Source organism: Notolabrus celidotus, chromosome 22 (assembly GCF_009762535.1).
Source record: "Notolabrus celidotus isolate fNotCel1 chromosome 22, fNotCel1.pri, whole genome shotgun sequence".
Taxonomy (NCBI): domain Eukaryota; kingdom Metazoa; phylum Chordata; class Actinopteri; order Labriformes; family Labridae; genus Notolabrus; species Notolabrus celidotus.
In genome coordinates, this window is record NC_048293.1 from 22,972,762 (window position 1) to 22,993,401 (window position 20,640).

The 20,640-nt window shown below is 43.6% G+C and overlaps 2 protein-coding genes across 5 annotated transcripts in view; one reads left to right on the forward strand and one right to left on the reverse strand.

Moving 5' to 3' along the window:
* LOC117806222 (NLR family CARD domain-containing protein 3-like) overlaps positions 1–20,640 on the forward strand; it is a 435,740-nt gene that overhangs the window by 53,315 nt on the left and 361,785 nt on the right. The gene's annotated exons all lie outside the window — the stretch shown is intronic.
* The window catches only part of gabrb1 (gamma-aminobutyric acid type A receptor subunit beta1), a 51,951-nt gene that overhangs the window by 10,954 nt on the left and 20,357 nt on the right, over positions 1–20,640 (reverse strand). For both annotated transcript variants that reach the window (XM_034675058.1, XM_034675056.1), the window contains exons 4-5: positions 15,378–15,598; positions 242–324 (exon numbers count right to left, since the gene is read on the reverse strand). In XM_034675058.1, coding sequence (XP_034530949.1) covers positions 242–324; positions 15,378–15,598 — 304 coding nt within the window. The remainder of the gene's footprint in view (positions 1–241; positions 325–15,377; positions 15,599–20,640) is intronic.

Here is a 20,640-nt window from a genome sequence, read left to right on the forward strand (position 1 = left end):
GCAGTTAGATTTAATGTCTCCTGTGGCTGAGGAGTGTTGGACTGACGGAAACTTGTTGGAGAGATCAACATTTTCACATGCTGAAGGTCTCAGGTCTACAACAAGCTTTATTTCTGTCTGCTGATTTAAGCTGGATGATGCATCACGATGCTAACACAACAGTACCTGTCAGTCCATGACTTCAGGTGTTCTCCGTGTCAGTCAGACACTGTATGACTTATTCCTGCTCACAGACACTTACAGCTCTCGATCTCCAGCGTACAGTTCTGCTCATCCAGCGGGTATCTGCGCAGGTCCATCATGCAGGCGGCTGTTGTTGTGATCCTAAAAGAAAAAAAAAAGACGTTGATGGTCGTAATCACAGATACAGTACAGAATGTTTCTTATGCAGTCTCACTCCCATCAAATACCAACCACGCCACTTATAGAAGGCGTGAGAACATCTGTTTACTTTCAGTCGGACCTGGTTAACATCCAGATGGTTGAAAGAGAAAACATCACACACCAGATATAGGACATTCTTTATTACCTAATCTCCTGAGTTGGCTGCCTTCAAACCTTCAGTATTGTGTTTAGCAATGTGCAGTTTATATGCAGCTGTGCAGCTCTGTGTAGAACCATCTGTTATTGTAACCCTGCCAGCAGCTAGTGTATGGTGGGCTTGATCCAACCCACTTTATTTAAGTTTAAGAAAGTGCTGAACTGTGAGGTAAAACACTGTCAGATAATAAGATAGAATGAAATAAAATAATCATATTAAAACACATAAAACACTTTAAAAAATAGTTAGAAAACACAAACAATTAAAATAATAATAAAAATAAAAAATAAAACATAAGAGCAAATCAAAATCCAACAAAAGAACAGAGACTGAGACACAACTCTCACGCTGGGTTAAAAGCCAAGGAGTAAAAATATGTTTTAAGACGGGATTTAAAAATTGTGGATGTAAATAAATGAAGAATAAAAAAGAAGTTGCTGAACGAACTGAGGAAAAATAAGATGTTAAAACTCAACACAGGAAATTAAACTCACCAAAAAAAAACCTTTCTAAGATATTAAAACACTAAAATATTAAACCAGTAAAAGAAAACAATATGCTATACTTAAAATAAATTTAAAAAATGCATAAATAAATAAAATAGAATAAAAGTGACAAAAATTTGTACTAGATAATAAATAAATAAATTAATAAATAAATCTCTTGAAAGAATAAAACTCAGTTAAAAGAGAGACTAAAAAGGTTGCTTTTAAAAATGTTTTTTAACCCAGTTTTAAAACCCAACTACAGAGACCAGAACCAGGATCTTTCTCCTGAAGCTCCCCCTGCTCTAACCACATTCCTAACTCTTTTACATCCTATGTAAGTTTATTTCAACAACCCCGACCACAGACTCCTGCATGTGCACCACTGAAGCTAGCGGGGCGCGGGGAGGGGGTACCCAGATCTTCAGACACTGCAGCCTTGAGCTGCTGACTCAGCTGCTGCATCCGACAAGTTGGGACTGAGTGTGTTATATCTATCTCTCTCTAAAGCACTGTTCCCTTACATAACTGTACTCCAAACTCTGAATTATTATTTAAATGCACAAACGGAAAATTCAGTTCACAGCGTAACACATCCGGCGTCCATGTTTGAAAAGAGCAAAGCATTTAATTTCCTGATGCCTGAGAAGAAATCACTTGACTTTTTAAAAGAATGAACAATATGTTCCTCCCCTCGCTCAGCAGACGTCCTACCTTCTCAGCCTTCAATCACACAAATCCTTTTACATCTCGACTGGAACTGAACTATCTGTTTCTTTCCCATAATTGCCTCTGCACTGCTGGAGTCATGACTGCAGCTCGGCTCCCTTTGAAAGGCCTCGTGTTTAATCTTAATTACAACTATGAGTAATTAAGATTAAACACTAAAACCCCGGCAAACGGGTGAAACTCATGTCCTCCCCTTTGAAGTCTTACATCTGAAGGAGGAGACAGTTTGGTTTGACATTTTTGGAGGAACGTATTGATTGAGTCGTTTTATTTCAGTCACAGTTTCTGATCTGTTGTCCGGTTTGTCCTGCAGCAGGACCTCGTCACAGTCTCAGACGTCTGTGTTTGGCTTTGTTGTAGTGAAAGGGTCTGGCATATTTAAGACAGCAAACACAATTAAACCTCGTGCCAGCTAACCATTAAAACCATTCAGGCGTATGACATTTATATACTGGGATGCCAAAATATTAACGTGGGGTTTATGGACGAGCAGTTTCCCGCTGACACACTCTTCAAATCATTCACACTGCAGGTCTGGCAGCACAGCTAACACAGGAAACAAACAATCTCTGCACAGCTCGTATACTTTCATAGAAGGTTGCAAAAGTGAGACGAACAATGGGTCTGATTCACAACAACAGGACTGCTTTTGAGCTGAACCTGTGCAAAACAGGCAAAAAGGCATCGTGTAGTCCACAAACTGCACTGCAGAGCAAACGGCGTCACTATGTGCCAGCGTTGTTTGCACACATTCAAGAAAGCCATTCTGCATTTGTTCGAGGATGATTAATCCGTCTCTGAGCGGGAGAAACGTCTCATTTACAACCACTTTGGCGAACAGCCACGCACAGCTGAAGGGAAACCGTCTGCTGAGAGTTAGGGGTGAAATTAAGAAGTGACATTTCTGTTCTTAAAGTCTGTTAATGTTACTTTGACATTACTTTTATTCTAATAATCAGGGGTTCAGTCTGGGGGTGTCTGTGGCTCAATCCCTGCTTATGCTAGCTCGCTAAACTGTTGAATTTGTGTCACATCTGTTGTGAATTATTAGCTCCACCATGAACTAGAAATAAGTGTCCCCTCCAAGTTCAGCCCATGTGCACGAGGACAGAGCTGAGCCCCTTCAGGACGACGGCTCCACACAGCAGAAAGTAGAGATGCCGACGGTTCATCTCTACAGTCAGACACAAAACAAGAGCAAACTGCACAAAGCTGCAGAACTTTGTGGATGTTTTTGTATTTGTTATGAGCCAGATGTTCTCTGAATAGGAGCACATTGCAGAAGCAAATTATGCATGATTCTTTGGATTAGCACCTGAACTCTATTCTTCGTGAATTCCCCCCTCAGCGAGATGATAAAATGAGCTAAAATGTCACTTAAAATTTGACTTTGCTGTAGGGTTCATTAACAGCGCTGTGGTTTTGCCGCTAAATGTTTCCCAGCATGCAGGGCGATGTATGTTTGACTGACAGCTGAACTAAAGGAGCAGTTTGGTCCCTGACACTCCAAGCCAACGCTTGGCCGTCAGCCTGCATCAAGCTGTGGGCGCTCAAGTGCAAATTCTTGGCCCAGACAGAAGCAACCTAAAGCAACACACAGTCAGACTGTTGTTGCTGTTCTTCTTCTTCTGTGGTGTAGGTGATGGTCATCCAAGGCCTTCACGTACGTTAACTAAGTCTCAAAAGCTATTCTAAAACAGTGTTACTTTTACTGATATATAACAGCATTGACAGGATCTGTCTGGCTTTAACTCTGATTATTGTGGCGTAACATGTCTGACTTTGCAGCAACTTTTGTTTTGTAAAAGTTGCACTGAGAGTTGCAATGTAAAAAGACTTTGTTTCAAGGGTAAAACATTCCAGATTTATTAATCTTTAACCTTTATTTAGCCAGGATAGCTCTGATTGGTGGACAGTTTGGAACACGGCCTCTGATTGGTGAACAGTTTGGAACACGGCCTCTGATTGGTGGACAGTTTGGAACACTGCCTCTGATTGGTGGACAGTTTGGAACACAGCCTCTGATTGGTGGACAGTTTGGAACATGGCCTCTGATAGGTGGACAGTTTGGAACACGGCCTCTGATTGGTGGACAGTTTTTGAACACGGCCTCTGATTGGTGGACAGTTTGGAACACAGCCTCTGATTGGTGGACAGTTTTTAAACACGGCCTCTGATTGGTGGACAGTTTGGAACACTGCCTCTGTTTGGTGGACAGTTTGGAACACGGCCTCTGATTGGTGGACAGTTTGGAACACTGCCTCTGTTTGGTGGACACTTTTCGAACACTGCCTCTGATAGGTGGACAGTTTGGAACACAGCCTCTGATTGGTGGACGGCTTGGAACACGGCTGCTGATTGGTGGACAGTTTGGAACACAGCCTCTGATTTGGTGGACATTCTGGAACACGGCCTTTGATTGGTGGACACTTTTCGAACACGGCCTCTGATTGGTGGACATTTTGGAACACAGCCTCTGATTGGTGGACGGCTTGGAACACAGCCGCTGATTGGTGGACAGTTTTTGAACATGGCCTCTGATTCTCTAAATCTCTTTTCTGTCTTCCATAACGCAGCCCTGATTCTCTCTCGTCTTATAGCTTTAACTTTATGATTGTTTTATTACCTATTTTATCATTATTTGAAATAATACTTTTTCCTCACTTATTGGATACTCTGACATAAAATAGGGGCACATAAGCAAAGCTAATTTAATGAGTGAAGTGGGATGAAAAGTGCAGCTTTAAAGGCACATAAAAATCCACAGATGCTGCTCCTGGATCTGTTTTTTCTTTCTGCTGAAAGTGAGAGTCCAGCTCCTCTCACATCTCCCTATTTTCAGCTGTTACAGTGTCAGGTCGTAAAAAGCCCCCCAGGACATGAATATTCATTGTTTTCTTACCTGGTTGAATATTCTGGGGCTGTCGATCCACATCTCGGACATGCTGAACGCATTAGGGAGCAGTGGATGAATTATAAAGGAGGTGCAGAGAGTGTGGTAGGACAGTAAAAATAGAGAGTGTCAGCTCTGTGACCTGTCAGGAAGGACTGCAGGATGCTGCAGCTCGCCTGCTCTCAGAGCTATCATTAGGTCTTCAATGGACCAACCGTGTTTTTATGTTTGAATCATCGAAAAATTGAGTTTGTCTCCAAGTCACGAGCACGCATACACCTAAAAAAAGACCACAAAGGACCCACGGACTGCTTCCTACTTTCTGAGGAGTCTTTAATTTAATTTTATGTGGAATAAAAATAGCAACCACAGCTGACTGAAGAGATTGAGCTTTCAATATACGCATTCAATTCATCAAACAACGCACCATAAATCTGCTCTGACGTTTTCAGAGATTTCAGGGCCATCAAGGCGGTCAGGAAAGGCCGGTCATCTCTTGAGCCAAACTTTAAGGGACTTGATGTTGATCTGTCCTGTCAGAGGTCTTTCTGAGGGAACATGCTGTATATGATTTATTTATGACTACAGCAAGAGAGAAAACTACATTTAGCCCTTGTTTAAGCTCCGGTCAGTTATGAATGTACATATAAATCCTCCCTGACCGGCTCATGTGAACGTGATCTCTATTATAGCATTAGCATTAGCTTCTGACTGGGACCCTCTTTTAAAATCTATGAAATTCCTGTAACATGGTAACCTCACAAAGAAGATGGGTTGGCAGATCTATCTTTGCAAAGCTTCAAGATGATACACTTGTTCCTGATAAGAGAACAACCGGACCAATCTGCATCATCTGAGCACAAAGGCGGTAGCTGCAGGCGTGTTGCAGCTGCAAGAAGCGTCTGCAAGCCTGTTCACAGGGAGGAGATTAGTGTTGCTGCAGCTATAGCAGCTATTTCACCAAATTCGCAAAATAGTGTGTATCAGGAAAACTTAGAGGGGAACACAGCCCAACTTCATGTCAGATTCAAGAGGTGAGTTTAAGCGAAGCTAACAGCGGGGGTGTTCCTGCTACGTCATGGTTTGTTGGAAAAAAGTTTGATTCTTGGAGGGGCATCATGTTTAAATCGGGGTTGTCGGACAGTAAATGGACTTCTCTAGTATTTCCTTCGACTCAGAGCACTTTTACACGACCTGCCTCAGTCAGCCTTTCACACCACATTCACACACTGATGGCAGAGGATGCTATATTAGGGTACCATCAATATTAACCAGTCCCATTCATACCCATTCACACACTGCTGACTCCGTCACTGGAAGCATTTTGGGGTACAGTGTCTTGCTTGTGTGAGCTGGGATCAAACCCTGAACCTTAAGTGGGTGCCACAGTGTGTGCTGACAGAGAAATGAGCTCTTCGAACCTAAACTGCTTTTGGAACCAGGCTGTAAACATGCTTATTTCTGCTGCAAAGATCGTCTTTTGAATGGGTGTGTATGTGGTTTCTGGTCTTTCTGCACCCAGCTTAAAGTGGACGCTCGAGGAACTGCAGTTTCCACATTGGCTTCATATTTTAAGACCGGAGGTTGCTCTTTAGTCAAAACACAGCCTTCTGCACCCATGTGTCCAATCACGACAAGCTAGCAACAACAACAACTCACTGACGAAATACTTTCTGTTCTTCAAAATAAAGGAACTTCCTGTCAACAGAGGAAATTTAAATTAAATCATTAACCTTCTCTCTTATTCTCCTCTATCCCTCTTTCCAGACCCAACTCAGTCGAGGCATGATGGCTGTCTAACATGAGTCTGGTTCTGCTTGAGGTTTCTGCCTGTTAAAAGGAAGTTTGTCCTCCCCGCTGTAACTAGCTAAATACTGCGAGGTGCAATGCTCTTGGTGGATTAAGGTGGGGTCAGACTGAGTCTTACCCTGTCTTGGTGTTAGGTCTCTGTTCATAATTTAACATAGAGTGGTCTAGACCTGCCCTGTTTGTAAAAGCATCTTGAGATAACGTTTGTTGTGATTTGGCACTATACAAATAAAGATTGATTGATTGTTGTGAAATAGTTGAGAACGGTTGATGCAATTTTGGCGCCGTTCATGGGCCGGTTTGAGTTAATGGGTCGGATGAGGATCTTCAGTTGAGATTCAACCCTCTTCGCCTCTTCTGCATCGACGCACAAGAAGCCTCCTAATCCCCCCTCTTTCTCTCTCTCTCTCTCTCTCTCTCTCTCTCTCTCTCTCTCTCTCTCTCTTTCTATCTATGTAAAAATGTTTGGACCATTAAGGAGTCTCTTTGTCATCACATATAACTCGGCATGTGGACCCTGGCTCTCTGTAACCCCCCTCCCTCATCCTTCGCTCTTCATTCTGGTGTCTTTGTGAGCCCTCCTCACATGAAGGCCCTATACACTGAGCCATGACAAGCAGCTTTATAAACAGTGCATCAGCACAGGCCCAGCGGCACAGACTAAACTTAGCTGCTCTGTCATCTTTTATCTTTTTTTGCTATTGAGGACAGCCGTCCTCCAGCAGCCGGAGAGAAGCAGGAAAACAGGTCTGCTGCAGCCGCGCTGTGGAACGTAAACACAAAGACACCGTATGGGTCAGACGGCGTCTTTGCCAAACCCAGAAATTGAGCAACCAACATCCAAAAAGTGTGAGTGCCAGTCAGCGGTGAGGTCATTTTGGCAAACCTAAATATAGCTTTGTGTCAGCAGGGAGCACACTGGATGAATAATTGTGGGAGCCTTCAGGGGATAATGATTCTGCAGTGTGCTCCTGTGAAAAAAAATCTCTCCAGCTCCTCCACAAACTGTGAGAACAGAAGCTGGAGAGAGATTTCAGGATGGAGGAGACGGAGAGAGAGAGAGAGAGAGAGAGAGAGAGAGAGAGAGAGAGAGAGAGGGAACACACTGATGCTGATTTCACACCATTAACATGTGTTTTCAATCAGAAGATATTTTAAACGATACCAGCGACTCCATCATATTTATCCTCTGCAAGACTGAGAGCAGATCACTCACACCGGGTAAAGACATCAGACTGACAGAGTCTGTGAAGTGTGAAGGTTTTTCAGACCAAAAAGAAAAGCTATTTTTAGAACGACGCGGGTACATTTAAAGTCAAACAGAAATGGAACACAGTTTATTTATGTCCGTCTGAGAAATGTAGCTTACATAGCTGACGTTCAGCTCATCAAGGTTTAACTTGTTCCACGTGCATATGTGGGCGGGAAGAGCACACCTCCCCACTCTGTCTTGTGCACATATGAAAAGCCAAGGCAGGGAGAGCAGCAGCAAAGGGGTACAGAGCGACGTGAGCATCAGTGACAATACAAATAACACTGGTAACACAGAAAAGGAGGAGCTGGGTGGAGGTGGTGAAGCGGCTTGCAGGGGGAGCAGGAAGAGAAGGCATGCAGAGCCCGACTGTGAAGGTCACAATCAAGAAATCATCAAATTATGTATTTTAGTTTCACCCAGGGTCGCCTTCTAGTAAAATCAATCAATCTTTATTTATAAAGCACCAAATCCCAACAAACTTTCTCCTCAGACTCTTTCCAAACAGAGCCGGTCTAGACCGTCCTCTATGTTCAATTACTAACAAAGACCCAACATCAAGACAGGATAAGATCCAGTCCCATCGTACAGATAGGACTCAGTCTGATCTCATCTTAATCCACCATGAGCAGAGCACTTTGCAGCATTTAGCAAGTTACAGTGGCAAGGACAAACTTCCTTTAACAGGCAGAAACCTCCAGCAGGACCAGACTCATGTTAGACACACATCTGCTGAGACCTGGACCCTAACCCTTAGCAGCCATGCACTTAATTGAGTAAGGCTATATACAAGGTTAGGTCTTCTATGATTACAATGAGTTGGTTATTTTATATTGAGGGATGAAACATTGTCTGTAAAGACTGTAACCGGCTCCAGCCTCTAGTGGCCGCTACAGGAACTGTAGCTTTTTCAATCCGTTTTTTCAGTGGCTCACATGGATGAGTCTGTGGAGACCACATTGAGCACTGACAAACAACTTTTTAGACAAGAACTGACATGATAATAGGACAGTCGAGAGAGAAATCTGCGACGTCATTGGTTATCAGATGGACTCTGGACCGTCAAGCTGACAATAACGCCATAAAAAGGATTGACAGGACTCGGCCCACTTTTTGCATTTTCATCACTCTAATGTTTCCCCTCAATCTGGAAACAGCATCCTCAGTGGAATGAAAAGTCAAGGACGGTATTGAAAGGGGAAGAAAGGATGAGGGGGTGGGGGGTGGGGAGTCAAATCTGCGAGATGGACCAAGGTAAACCTGAAGGAGACAAAGGGGAGGCGGAAGGAGATCTGCTGTGTCTGGAGAAAAAGGAGTCGAAGCGAGGACTCGGGGAGTTCGTCATCATCGTGGGTGCTGAGAGCAATCAGTCTTTGTGGTGATGTCATCCTTTCTGCTGAGCTAATTCATAGCTTATTAATTAGTTTGAACCTCCAGGACTATAATCAATAAGAGTTAACAGGAGCTTTAAACATTTTTCACTTCAACGAGCTTCACACAGAAGTGGCCGCTGATAAATCCATCATTATCTATGTTTACTGCTTAAAATCATTCTGATTGGAGATTTACCTTCACCAGGGAGGAAGAGAAACACTTTTAGGATGCTTGTTTGTTGAACTAAGGTAGGGTTTTTTAAAATTCCGGGAATTTTCAAAGTTTTCAACTAAATTGAAGGTTGGCACTTAATAGGGAACTTAAATATAGTTGGGGAAATATACAGTTTTAGCATAATCCTGACTAAAACAACCAGATTTCATGCAAGTACAGTTGAATATCTATGCTATTCCTCAATCACATGCACATAGCACACTACTGCTTACTGCAGGGCTACTGAGACCACGCCCCCTGCATGCACTGTGCATTCCTCCATTACATGCATGCATCATTTATAGAATCCTGCAGAGGCTAGGCTTGAGAAGCTTGAGGGAAGATGATTTTTTATTTGCATGTTGAATGGGACTTTTTTTTGGAGGGACGAGCAGCTCTTTTCATTTAACATTTTGAATGGGACTTTGTTGGGATTGCATTGTTGTTAATTTTTTAATGGGTTGGGTCGGGGGGATGAGTAATATTTAACTCAACATTCATGTTTTTGTTCTTCAATGAAAGAATTGATTGTACAATAAAACATTTAACACTTAATAAAGTTCTACTTACAAAAAAATCTGTTTTAATTGTATTATTTTGGATGGATTTCTGCTTATAACAAAACAAATATTTATGCTTGGATATGATACCTTTATTAAATTACCCTCAATTCCCATTAATCTCCATGGAAAGTTTCCAATTTGGAATATTTCCAAAATTCCCCAGCTTAACTTCCCATGGAAATTTAACAGAAATTTTCCATCCCTTTGCAACCCTAAACGTAGGTCGGGTCAGTCGTGTCTGATGCTTTCCAGGAAGTCAGGAAAACTAAACTCTGATTGGCTGTTGCATCACATCAGAAACGTTGCGTGTCTCAAATAGAAATGTTTAAACTACAACAGAGTGTTAGCTGCTCTTGCATGCAGACGTGTTTATAGAGAGAAATACATCGTCATCAGATTGTTGCTGATGGGAGCTGGGATGTTCTGCCTGCTTTTGCTCTCCACATAGACAGTTTTTCCTGCAGACATCAAGCCTGCTGAAACATAATCAGCTTTAATCAGAATCCAGAATCCAGACCCCTGTGTACAGATTCTTCATTTATATCACCGTCGTGTCCAGTGTGAGACCTTCCTCTTCATATCTCCATATTTACCATTAACTCTGTAAGTGGCGCCCATGGTGAAGCCCAGTCCTTATCGCACCCTTTAAGGCCCTCATGCTTGGTGTGTTTTCGCCTTGCAGGACAGAGGGGACGGTGAGGACAGCCTGCAGGGCCGGTGTCCACTCAGCCATGAAGGCAGGGCCAGCCAGTGTTGTTTTTGGACAAATCTAGCTGCTGCTCTCTGTCCTTTTCAACACGCTCTCTCCTGTTTTGGGCATAAATAGAAAGCACTCCGGGTCTGTCCTTGGATGCTACTCTCTCTCTCTCCCTCTCTCTCCGTCCCTGTCTCTCTTTGTTGTGTGTGTTTGATTTTGTGTTCCTGTGTGTGTGTGTGTCTGACACCTACGCTGAGTTGATCTGGTGAGAACCGGCTGTCAACTGGAACCTCCTTCAGCTTGGTGCACCTGATCTCTGTAAACAAGCCGCTTGTTCCAGAATTAATGTGTTCATTCATTGAAGGGTGATAAATGTAGGGATCATATATTCTTCACTTGACTGTGATGAGATCTGCGGGCTTTGTTTCGCTGTGAGGAGCGTTTCCCTGCCATGTTCGGGGTCTGAAGTGCTGCTGAAGTCTCAAAAGTTAAAAACTGTGAGGGGAAACTTTAAGACCTGGAGACAGATGTGCTCACAGGTCATGTGACCTCCTGCAGAGATTTTTTCAGACAAGACAGCGTCTCGTTTTAAATAACTACTTTGGTCACTCTATGATCAGCCCAATAATAGGAATAAAAACAACCAATAAACTTGCTTTAATTTACTTCTTTAAAAGCGTACACATACTGACACAGCAGGTGGGAGAGCTATCTGAGCTGCCATAACGTACAGAGAAGAGTGCAGCTGCAAGAAACTAACCAGTGAGTGAAAATGGCGTCAGCAGTGAGGATGTTTTCAAAGGAGGATAACAAGATTTCAGTTTGCAGAACCTGAGCTGTGAGTATTCAGAGAGGAGGAACAAAGACCTCAAGTATTACCACGACAAACGTTTTTCTTTTAGTTTTGTTTTTGTGCATTTTTGCCTTTATTGATTGGACAGCTGAAGAAAGACAAGAAATGCTGGGAGCAGAGAGTGAAGGGAAGACATGCAGGGAATGGACAAGGCCGGGAGTGGAACCCACAACTTCTGAGACACGGCGTGTGTTCAAACCACCAGGTCTACGGACCCCCACACGACCAATCTTTTAGGTTACCTGAAAAATCATCATGGCAACTAAGATATCTTGAAGAAATAGGAAGTAGCATTAGCACCAAATAGGTTGAGTGGTGTAGCAACTAATCCACCTTCCTCCAGGTAGAGACCGAGGATTTCAGCAGCTCATATCTGGATCCTGAGTCTCCTCTGCAGACTCTACCTGTCCTGTATGATGTGATCTCTGCACACACTCACAGTCTGATTCACAACAACGTGAGGGACACGAGTCTGACCACGTTGTTAGAGAATATTAATATATACTGTATGCATCTCAGGTAAGAAAGGTGATATCCATATAAAAAAAACACAGATAACTGCCTTAAAAGATCTCTTGTAGTGATTTGTGCCATCATAAAGGGCCATATCTTCATTTCCTATCACTCGGTGCTCCTGTAATCTGAACTCGGACTGCAGGGTGAAGAGGAATGAATTATACCGTCTCACCCTCAGGACCGTGTCTACCAGTAAATCATTCTGTTTCCCCGTCAGCTTCTGTGTACGACATGATTCACAGTCACCACGGTGTCTTCCTCCAAATGAAATGTTGCCATGATCACCATGTTGGTTCTTTTCCTGTGCTGGTCAACTGTCAGAGGCCTGCTGCTCCACCACCTGCCTCACCATCACCAAATCCTGCACACCACCACGGTACGGTCCACCGCAAGCCAAAACTGTTAACACACACACACACACACACACACACATACGCTGTGCATGTCCACCACACATGGACAAGTTAAAGGAGGATCGGGTGAAGCTTGTTGTTGACTTGATGGGACATTTTGGTCCTCAGATTAGAAATATTCAGAATTCGAGGGGTTAAAACTGAAGAAGAGGACATCTCCTTCATCCTGCCGTTGGATTCAGCTCCTTATTCTTCATATTCTCCGGGACGAGCTCACGCCTCATTTATCTGAAACACCTCTCTTGCGTTTGTTGGGAAAAATGAAACATGAGTAAAACATGAGCGCTCGGAATCAAATCACACCCAACACTTTATCAGACGGTGTAAACACAGAGGCACCGACAGCCGCTGTACGCCACACTCATCCTAAATGTCAGAATTTGATGCTGATCCCTGCTTTGATTTATGCCATAGCACCTTATTAAAATGTGCAGCTTTGCCTCAGAGCTAAAAAAAATCTCTCATCTGAAAACTGTCAAGTCATCACTCCTCTCTCACGCTGAAGCACAGAACGCCTTTGAACTCAGAGGTCTGAATTATTGACAGTGACTGGCCCACAGTTTCCTCAGTTAACTCCACGCAGCACACTTCATCGTCGCTCCACTCTGCTGCAGAGGGCACGGCTGCGCGCGCGTTTGTGTGTGTGTGTGTGTGTGTGTGTGTGTGTGTGTACACTGCACCAGGAGAGGCTTCATAAATGATTTACCAGCTGGTTCTCCCTCGAAGCTCCAGAGGAGACTCAGACAGAGCAACACTTACCCTCTGAAGGAAGCCTTTGAGGAACACTCTCATGCTAATCAGATGCTACTTACGGAGCTCTGCAGTGGTTTCTGTATGCAAACATGGAAAGAGAATCTATTTGGGATTTGTTTGTGTTGGGAAAATGGGAATAGAAAAGCACCTACACATACACACAGGAGCCGTGAGCAGCGGAGAGTCATTCTTTGGAAAGACCCATCAGCTTTACAGCGTGAAGCAACCATTCATGTAATTATTAATCTAGAGGTCCTGTTACTTGAAATGAGCACATTCATCTTATTTTCTGTTAATCACACAACACAGAGTCTCAACTTTTTTCTGTGACTGGTGACATGCAGCGTACTGAGAGCCGAGTTCACATCAAAATCTACAAGCTAACGCCTGCTAATCTGCACGTACACGGAGGAGACACTTTTATTTTCTTGCTTTTAGTGTTTTTGCCTAAAAATAACAAACAGATGAAGGTTAAAAGAAGATCAGACTTTTACATAAGTGAGCTAAAGAAAGAGCACCAACAACCAACCATAACCAACCTTGTAAATAAAAATGTGTCTTTAAACAGAAGGTGGGGATTTACGGCCACTTGTTGTTAACCCCGCGTTCTGCTCTGTCTCCAGGTCTCACTCATAAAGCATGCTGCCCTGAGGATAAACACCAACACGCTCACTGAAGGCTGATTTATTCTTCTGCGTCGAATCAACGACATAGCCTACGCCGGGATCCGTGTAGCTCCCGTGCCTACGCAGAGGCCTACACACGTAGGTGACGTGCACCTCCTCCAAAATGTAACTAGGTGTAGAATCGATGGGGACTGCAAGTCCTGTGATTGGTCCACTTGGCAGCATTGTATTTCTGGCATTTACAGCACTTCCGGTATCCCGGACATCAGCTGCAAATCAGCCGTGTAATTAATTTTCTTCATGTAATCATGTCTGCATGATAAACAGCAACATGCATCAGCTGTAGATTAACATAACACGCTCTGAATCTCTGTGGAAAAGTAATCAGAGATTGTTGCAGGGCCGGAAGCAGGCGACCGGCTATCAGAGAGGAGAGACCACACTGCCCTCAAGCGTTTTGGTGGAGAATTGCTGCGCGACACGGACACATCGACGCACAAGTATGTGGAGCTCATGCGTCTCCCCTGCACAGCAGGGGCTGACGCAGAAGTATAAATCAGCCTTAAGTCCTGCAGCTCTGTGCAGTTTGCTCTTGTTGTGCGTCTCATTGGGGAGATCATTATCGTCCCTCCCTGCTGTGCAGAGCTGCTCTCAGGAGCTCAAAGGTGTCCACATACAGATAGGACACCTTCCATCAGTCCATTGTCATTATAACAGTAAGGGTAATGTCAAAGTTATATTAACAGACAACATGTGAAGGTCTATATTGTGTATATTATATCGCACACATGGCTTACACTTCTCTCTACAGCTGTTGAAGTTTTCTCCAGTTTTGAATCTTGGCTGCACGATTCAGTTCTTTATTATTAATCGATTATTTGAATACAAGCAGACGCAAATGCCACATTATCCTTTAGTGAATCAAACCCTGAATGCACCATTTGAACCATTTTAAACTTACAAAAACAAAGAGCCTTAACATTTAATAGTTGTATGGAGTGGACTGCATGTACACATTTCTATATTACAGGTCTCACAATTTAGATTCTACCATTTAGACTGACTCAATCCAATCTGGTTAAAGGTTTTAATCCTGATATAAAAGGATTTGCACTTCTTTAAGTATGCTTTTTCTTCTATTGGTGTCAAACTTCTCCAGAGTGTATCAGACTCACACACGTTCAGATGTACGGATAAAACAGATGCATGCAGAAAACTGGAAGCCTCCGGCCGCGTGTGTCCCCGTTGAGAGGCTAAATAAAAACATCTCTACATAACAGCATATGGACACATTCAGCATCAACGAGCATGTTTGAAATATATATATGGTATATATATGGTCCCTGTATATGGTACAGGGAGATTAACAAGCATAACACTAATAATACAAGATTAAGAGGAAATAAAGAAGCAGTGGAGAAAATGTAAATGTAAGTGCTTTGAAGCCTTGGACACATTTTAAACCTCAACCTGACTTCATCAGATCCCAGCAGGGACCATGAAGTCATTTTTCATAATTCTTTATTAGCTTATTACTTTTAAACCACAAAATAGAGCTCATGTTAAATCATGTTGTCTGTTTTGCCATTGCCCTATAATAAGTCAGACATAATTTGAAAGCCTACTAAAGTTTGTGAAGTCTCAAAGAGTGGGGACTCACCTGAGACCGTAGAGTACGGTGCCATCAGGGTGCAGCCGGATCATCCGGTTCTTCACGGTCACTCCGTGGACGAAGGACTTCTTGTCGTTGATGAAGTAGGTGTCGGGGACCCACAGCTGGTCTGCCACCCGGTTGTCCAGAGTCAGGTTGAGAGGGATGCCGGTGTAGGAGAGGCGCTTGTCTCTCCAGGACTGCTGGAAGTACATGGTGATAGTGTAGTCCTGAAGGAAGAACAGGAGGAGAAGAAATGTATCACCTGGCCAAAACCAAAAAACCTGCAGCAAATCAGCCTGTGAAACTTCCACTACAGAGTCACGTCTGTTTTTAATGCAGTGACTTCCACTACAGTCACGTCTGTTTTTAATGCAGTGACTTCCACTACAGTCACGTCTGTTTTTAATGCAATGACTTCCACTACAGAGTCATGTCTGTTTTTAATGCAGTGACTTCCACTACAGAGTCACGTCTGTTTTTAATGCAGTGACTTCCACTACAGTCACGTCTGTTTTTAATGCAGTGACTTCCACTACAGTCACGTCTGTTTTTAATGCAATGACTTCCACTACAGAGTCATGTCTGTTTTTAATGCAGTGACTTCCACTACAGAGTCACGTCTGTTTTTAATGCAGTGACTTCCACTAAAGAGTCATGTCTGTGTTTAATGCAATGACTTCCACTACAGAGTCATGTCTGTTTTTAATGCAGTGACTTCCACTAAAGAGTCATGTCTGTGTTTAATGCAATGACTTCCACTACAGAGTCATGTCTGTTTTTAATGCAGTGACTTCCACTACAGAGGCATGTCTGTTTTTAATGCAGTGACTTCCACTACAGAGGCATGTCTGTTTTTAATGCAGTGACTTCCACTACAGAGTCATGTCTGTTTTTAATGCAGTGACTTCCACTACAGAGTCATGTCTGTTTATAATACAGTGACATCCACTACAGAGGCATGTCTGTTTTTAATGCAGTGACTTCCACTACAGAGTCATGTCTGTTTTAATGCAGTGACTTCCACTACAGAGTCACATCTGATTTTAATGCAGTGACTTCCACTACAGAGTCATGTCTGTGTATAATACAGTGACTTCCACTACAGAGGCATGTCTGTTTTAATGCAGTGACTTCCACTACAGAGTCACATCTGATTTTAATGCAGTGACTTCCACTACAGAGTCACATCTGGTTTTAATGCAGTGACTTCCACTACAGAGTCACATCTGATTTTAATGCAGTGACTTCCACTACAGAGTCACATCTGGTTTTAATGCAGTGACTTCCACTACAGAGTCACATCTGGTTTTAATGCAGTGACTTCCACTACAGAGTCACGTCTGTTTTTAATGCAGTGACTCCAACTACAGAGGCATGTTTTTGTTTAATGCAGTGGCTTCCACTACAGAGTCATGTCTGTTCTTGATGGAGTAATTTCCAGGTTTTTGTGTAACCACCTTGTGAGTGGGTTTGCAATAAGAATCCATGCAGGGCAGGTGGTGGACTCCACTGGTAACAATTAATTAACTCTGTAGGGAGTCATTAACATAACGTGCTAACATTTAAAGGCTGTAGATAAAGTAATAAAGTCAACAGATTATTTAGAAATTGCGCTCTGATTTAATGCAGATGTAAAGATCTACACACTTTAGTCTGTTTCTCAGTAACACCACAGGAACAACAGAATCTGCTGTTCACCAGCTGAACGTGTCGGCTCGTGTAGGAGTGTTATGAATGTTTTGTCCACAGTGAATAATTTGGACGGCTGCAGAAGCACCTGAGACGTTTGAGACATTAGCAGTTAAATCCCTTTAACAGAGCACCCATAAAAAACTCAGAGAGGGACCAAAACAGATGGAAGATCATATTTTACTACCACATAACTTCAGGCGTTGTTTGAGGTACTTGGTGTAGTCAGTGTGTTACCCACAGGGGATCCCGGTCAGCTCGGCCCCTTTGTTGAGAAACCTGGCACCAAAGCCAGGATATGAACCGTTGCAGACCAGGTCCATATTACCACTTAATGTAGCTAATATGAGAGACCCAAACGTTATTAACAGTGCGTGTGTGCGTGCACATGTTTTAATGCTTCTTCATCAGAAAGCCATTTCTCTTCAAGCTCAAGTTAGGAATATGACACCTAACAGAGTGGCAGGGTAATACACTTACTATTGATGAGCGCCTCGTGCACCCTCACTTCAAAGAGTGGACTATCCCTTTAATCTAAACTACCAGCAGCCTGGAGACCAGCAGTAAAACATTACAGCAGTGTGTCAGCTCCCTCTCTGAGTGTGACCTCAGAGGAAAATGGCTGCTGTGTGCATGTGGTGAATTAAACAGGAAGGCTACATGAGTTGTTGCTGCTGCTGTGTGACGGAGCCTGAATCGTAGCGTGCTCCATGATTCACGGTGTGGCCTGTCAGAGGGCAGAGAGCCACAGCTTTCTGTGCAGTGTGTCCCTTCTTCTCAGAAACTAGTCCTTCCAGCCTCGGCACAGAGACCGCTGAGGTGGATTACGTTGTGTAACGTCACTTCTTATTAAGCAGCAGGAACAGTGACCGGCCTGCTCCCTCCTATTCTCTCCACAACTCCTCAGAGAGCCGCGCGGCCTCCTTCACCTGTCCTTCAGAGGCTCCGTCACCACATGAGCCCTGAGCACACTGCAGGCCTGTGGTCGGCCTCTCAGAGACTCCACCACGACCACCCTCTCCAACACGTCCTCTCCCAATCAGAGAGTCATGAGAGCTGGTTTCAGATGTGAGAAGTACCTGTGAGTGTCTCCACTATGAGACAGCCTCATGTTTCCTTCCACCCTAACTGACAGCTGTCTCCTGCACCACATACTACATCCGAGTGAACCCAACAAATCCTGAAACAAAAAATCCTGCAGGTCAAATGACTCAATTAATGTAAAAATAGAAGTGTTAAGCATCACCTGTAACTACAAAATGTGGTTTAAGCACATGCAAGTGTTTTAATTGGATGCCAATTCAAGCTAGGGGAGTGTGTATGTCACCAAATATCTTGCACCTTTCTCAAAATCTTTATTGTACACAGTTCTGATGATTGTATTCCATAAATAAATCTTAATCTTGCGTTTTATGAATCACATCCCGATAGTCACACACCTCTTCTCTGGTATCGGTTTCATCTGAAAGCTGCACCGTGTTGATTTGGTTAGCTATGGCCTGGCTCTCATTGCTCCTCAGCTTCACGTCTCTCCTGAGTTTGTTATTTCTCCTAACTCTGTCAAGGCCGGAAATGCAACCGACATGAAAGGTGATAGGAGAGTAAATGTTGAGATATGTGCGGTTATTTTGTGTGTCTGTCTGTTTGAGTTTGACTTCATAAAGTCAGGGACATCGTGGCAGCAAAGGTCGACACAAGAAGCAAAACGTACATCAGAATCAAACAGATCCAAATGTTTGTCTGTGAGGAAAGCAGGAACATGATGAACGTTCTTCACATCTGAGTGCACCTTTGTAAAGTTTATTTTTTGGATTCAGAGGACAGCGAATAGAGTTCGGAACTAAAGAGCGGTGGCATGCTCAGGCTGTTTGAGGGTCAGGGGGGTACTTCCTTTACGCCACGGGACGCCAGCACACAGAAAGATGTGATCCACAAAGAGTTCCCTCCAGCAGCATTCTGAGGACCACACTGTGAGCACATCAGTTTAGCCGGTATCCCCCGCTGCATGGGGCTCATCTGAACATTACGAGGCACGATCACTAAGAAGGGGGTCTACCGGTCGTCCCCCTGGAAACTTCACACTTTATTAATGAACGCATCAACGGGTGGTGGAAATTTGATTCTGTAAAAGGAGACATAAAAGTTATTCATTCACCTCTCGCCCCTCTTAGTGCCTCCTTCAGTACACCACAAGCTGCAAACCTCCAGTCTTAAAATCTAAAGCTCATGCAGAAGTGTTAAAAACTGCAGTTCATGAAGCGTCCACTAGAGGCTGGCTACAGAAACACAGGAAACCACATACACACCCATTCATAGAGCCGATCTTTACAGCAGAAATAAACATGTTTACAGCCTGGTTCAAAAAAACTGTTTGAGTCTGAATAAGAAGAAGATATTAAGATTACGAGTTTTGCCCAAATAAGGGCGTAGCTGACTTGATTGACAGGTCGGCACCCTGTAGCTGTTAGCAAATAACCCTTTTCGACCGAGGCAGTTAAGGGCTGGTTCGGAGCCGGCGCTCAATTGAGAACCAGTTTTTCGTATTTCGACAGAGTGGCTCCAACTCTTTGCTGGTCTAGAACTGCGAACCGCCTACGTCAGGGGCGAGGGGCGGGGGGGTGGGGCTCTCCGACTCCCTCTCCATGTTCTATCTCAGACCCAAAAGTTAACAAGTCTCATAATAATATACCAGGTGTGATCAGCTCAGACTTTGATCCACCTGTGACGACACCTACTTCAGGTAAGTTGTGACGAGCGATAGAGAAGCATCCAGAGCTGTATGAGACTTCAGGACTCTGAGCTATTTTTACCGCCACCATCACGGTTTATATTAAGCAACACAACGATCTCTGTCTGATAACAGCGGGTCAAGAAGCAGAGGAAAATGTCATCATCGAGTTAAAAACACGTCCCAGCCTGGTCCTCAGTGAGGAGCGTGATGGTGCAAGAGGGAGGTTATTGCTTCGTCTGATTAGATTTGACAGAGTAACAATCACTCAGATGGTCTTTGTCATGAGTGCAGCTGAGTGTCCTGGTAATAACTGTGAAATCGTCTGAAACAAAGGATACTGTGAGCACATGCTGCCTCTCTGTAAGCGATCAGCTTTAGGTGGAGGCAGTATTAGCACTGTGTTCTGTATCACTGCAGAATTTAACTCTCTCATCCTCTGCACGGCCCTTTATGAGCATCTGAGTCAATCTTTTAATTTACACCTGCTCACAATGTGCCATCATCACATCCTCAAGCACTGACACCCTCCATGTGTATACTGCACATGGTGGGTGGTGTGTCAGAAACCTGTGCACATAAAGGGAAAGAACAGGTGCATTATAGAAGAACAGGGCTGCTTATTAGATATGCATGCAGAGGGCTGCAGTGAAATCTTCCACTGCATCAAACAGAAAAAGAACCAGGCATTCAGGAGAATGTACAAGCTGACACAAAAAGGCCTTCCTTCATTTATAGAATTCATAACAGCTCTTAAAAGCCTTGCAGGCATTCAGATGAACGACTCATTGACATGCTTCAGTTGACTGCAGGTAACCTTTGCAGAAATCTGCAGAAGAAAGCTGCACACTG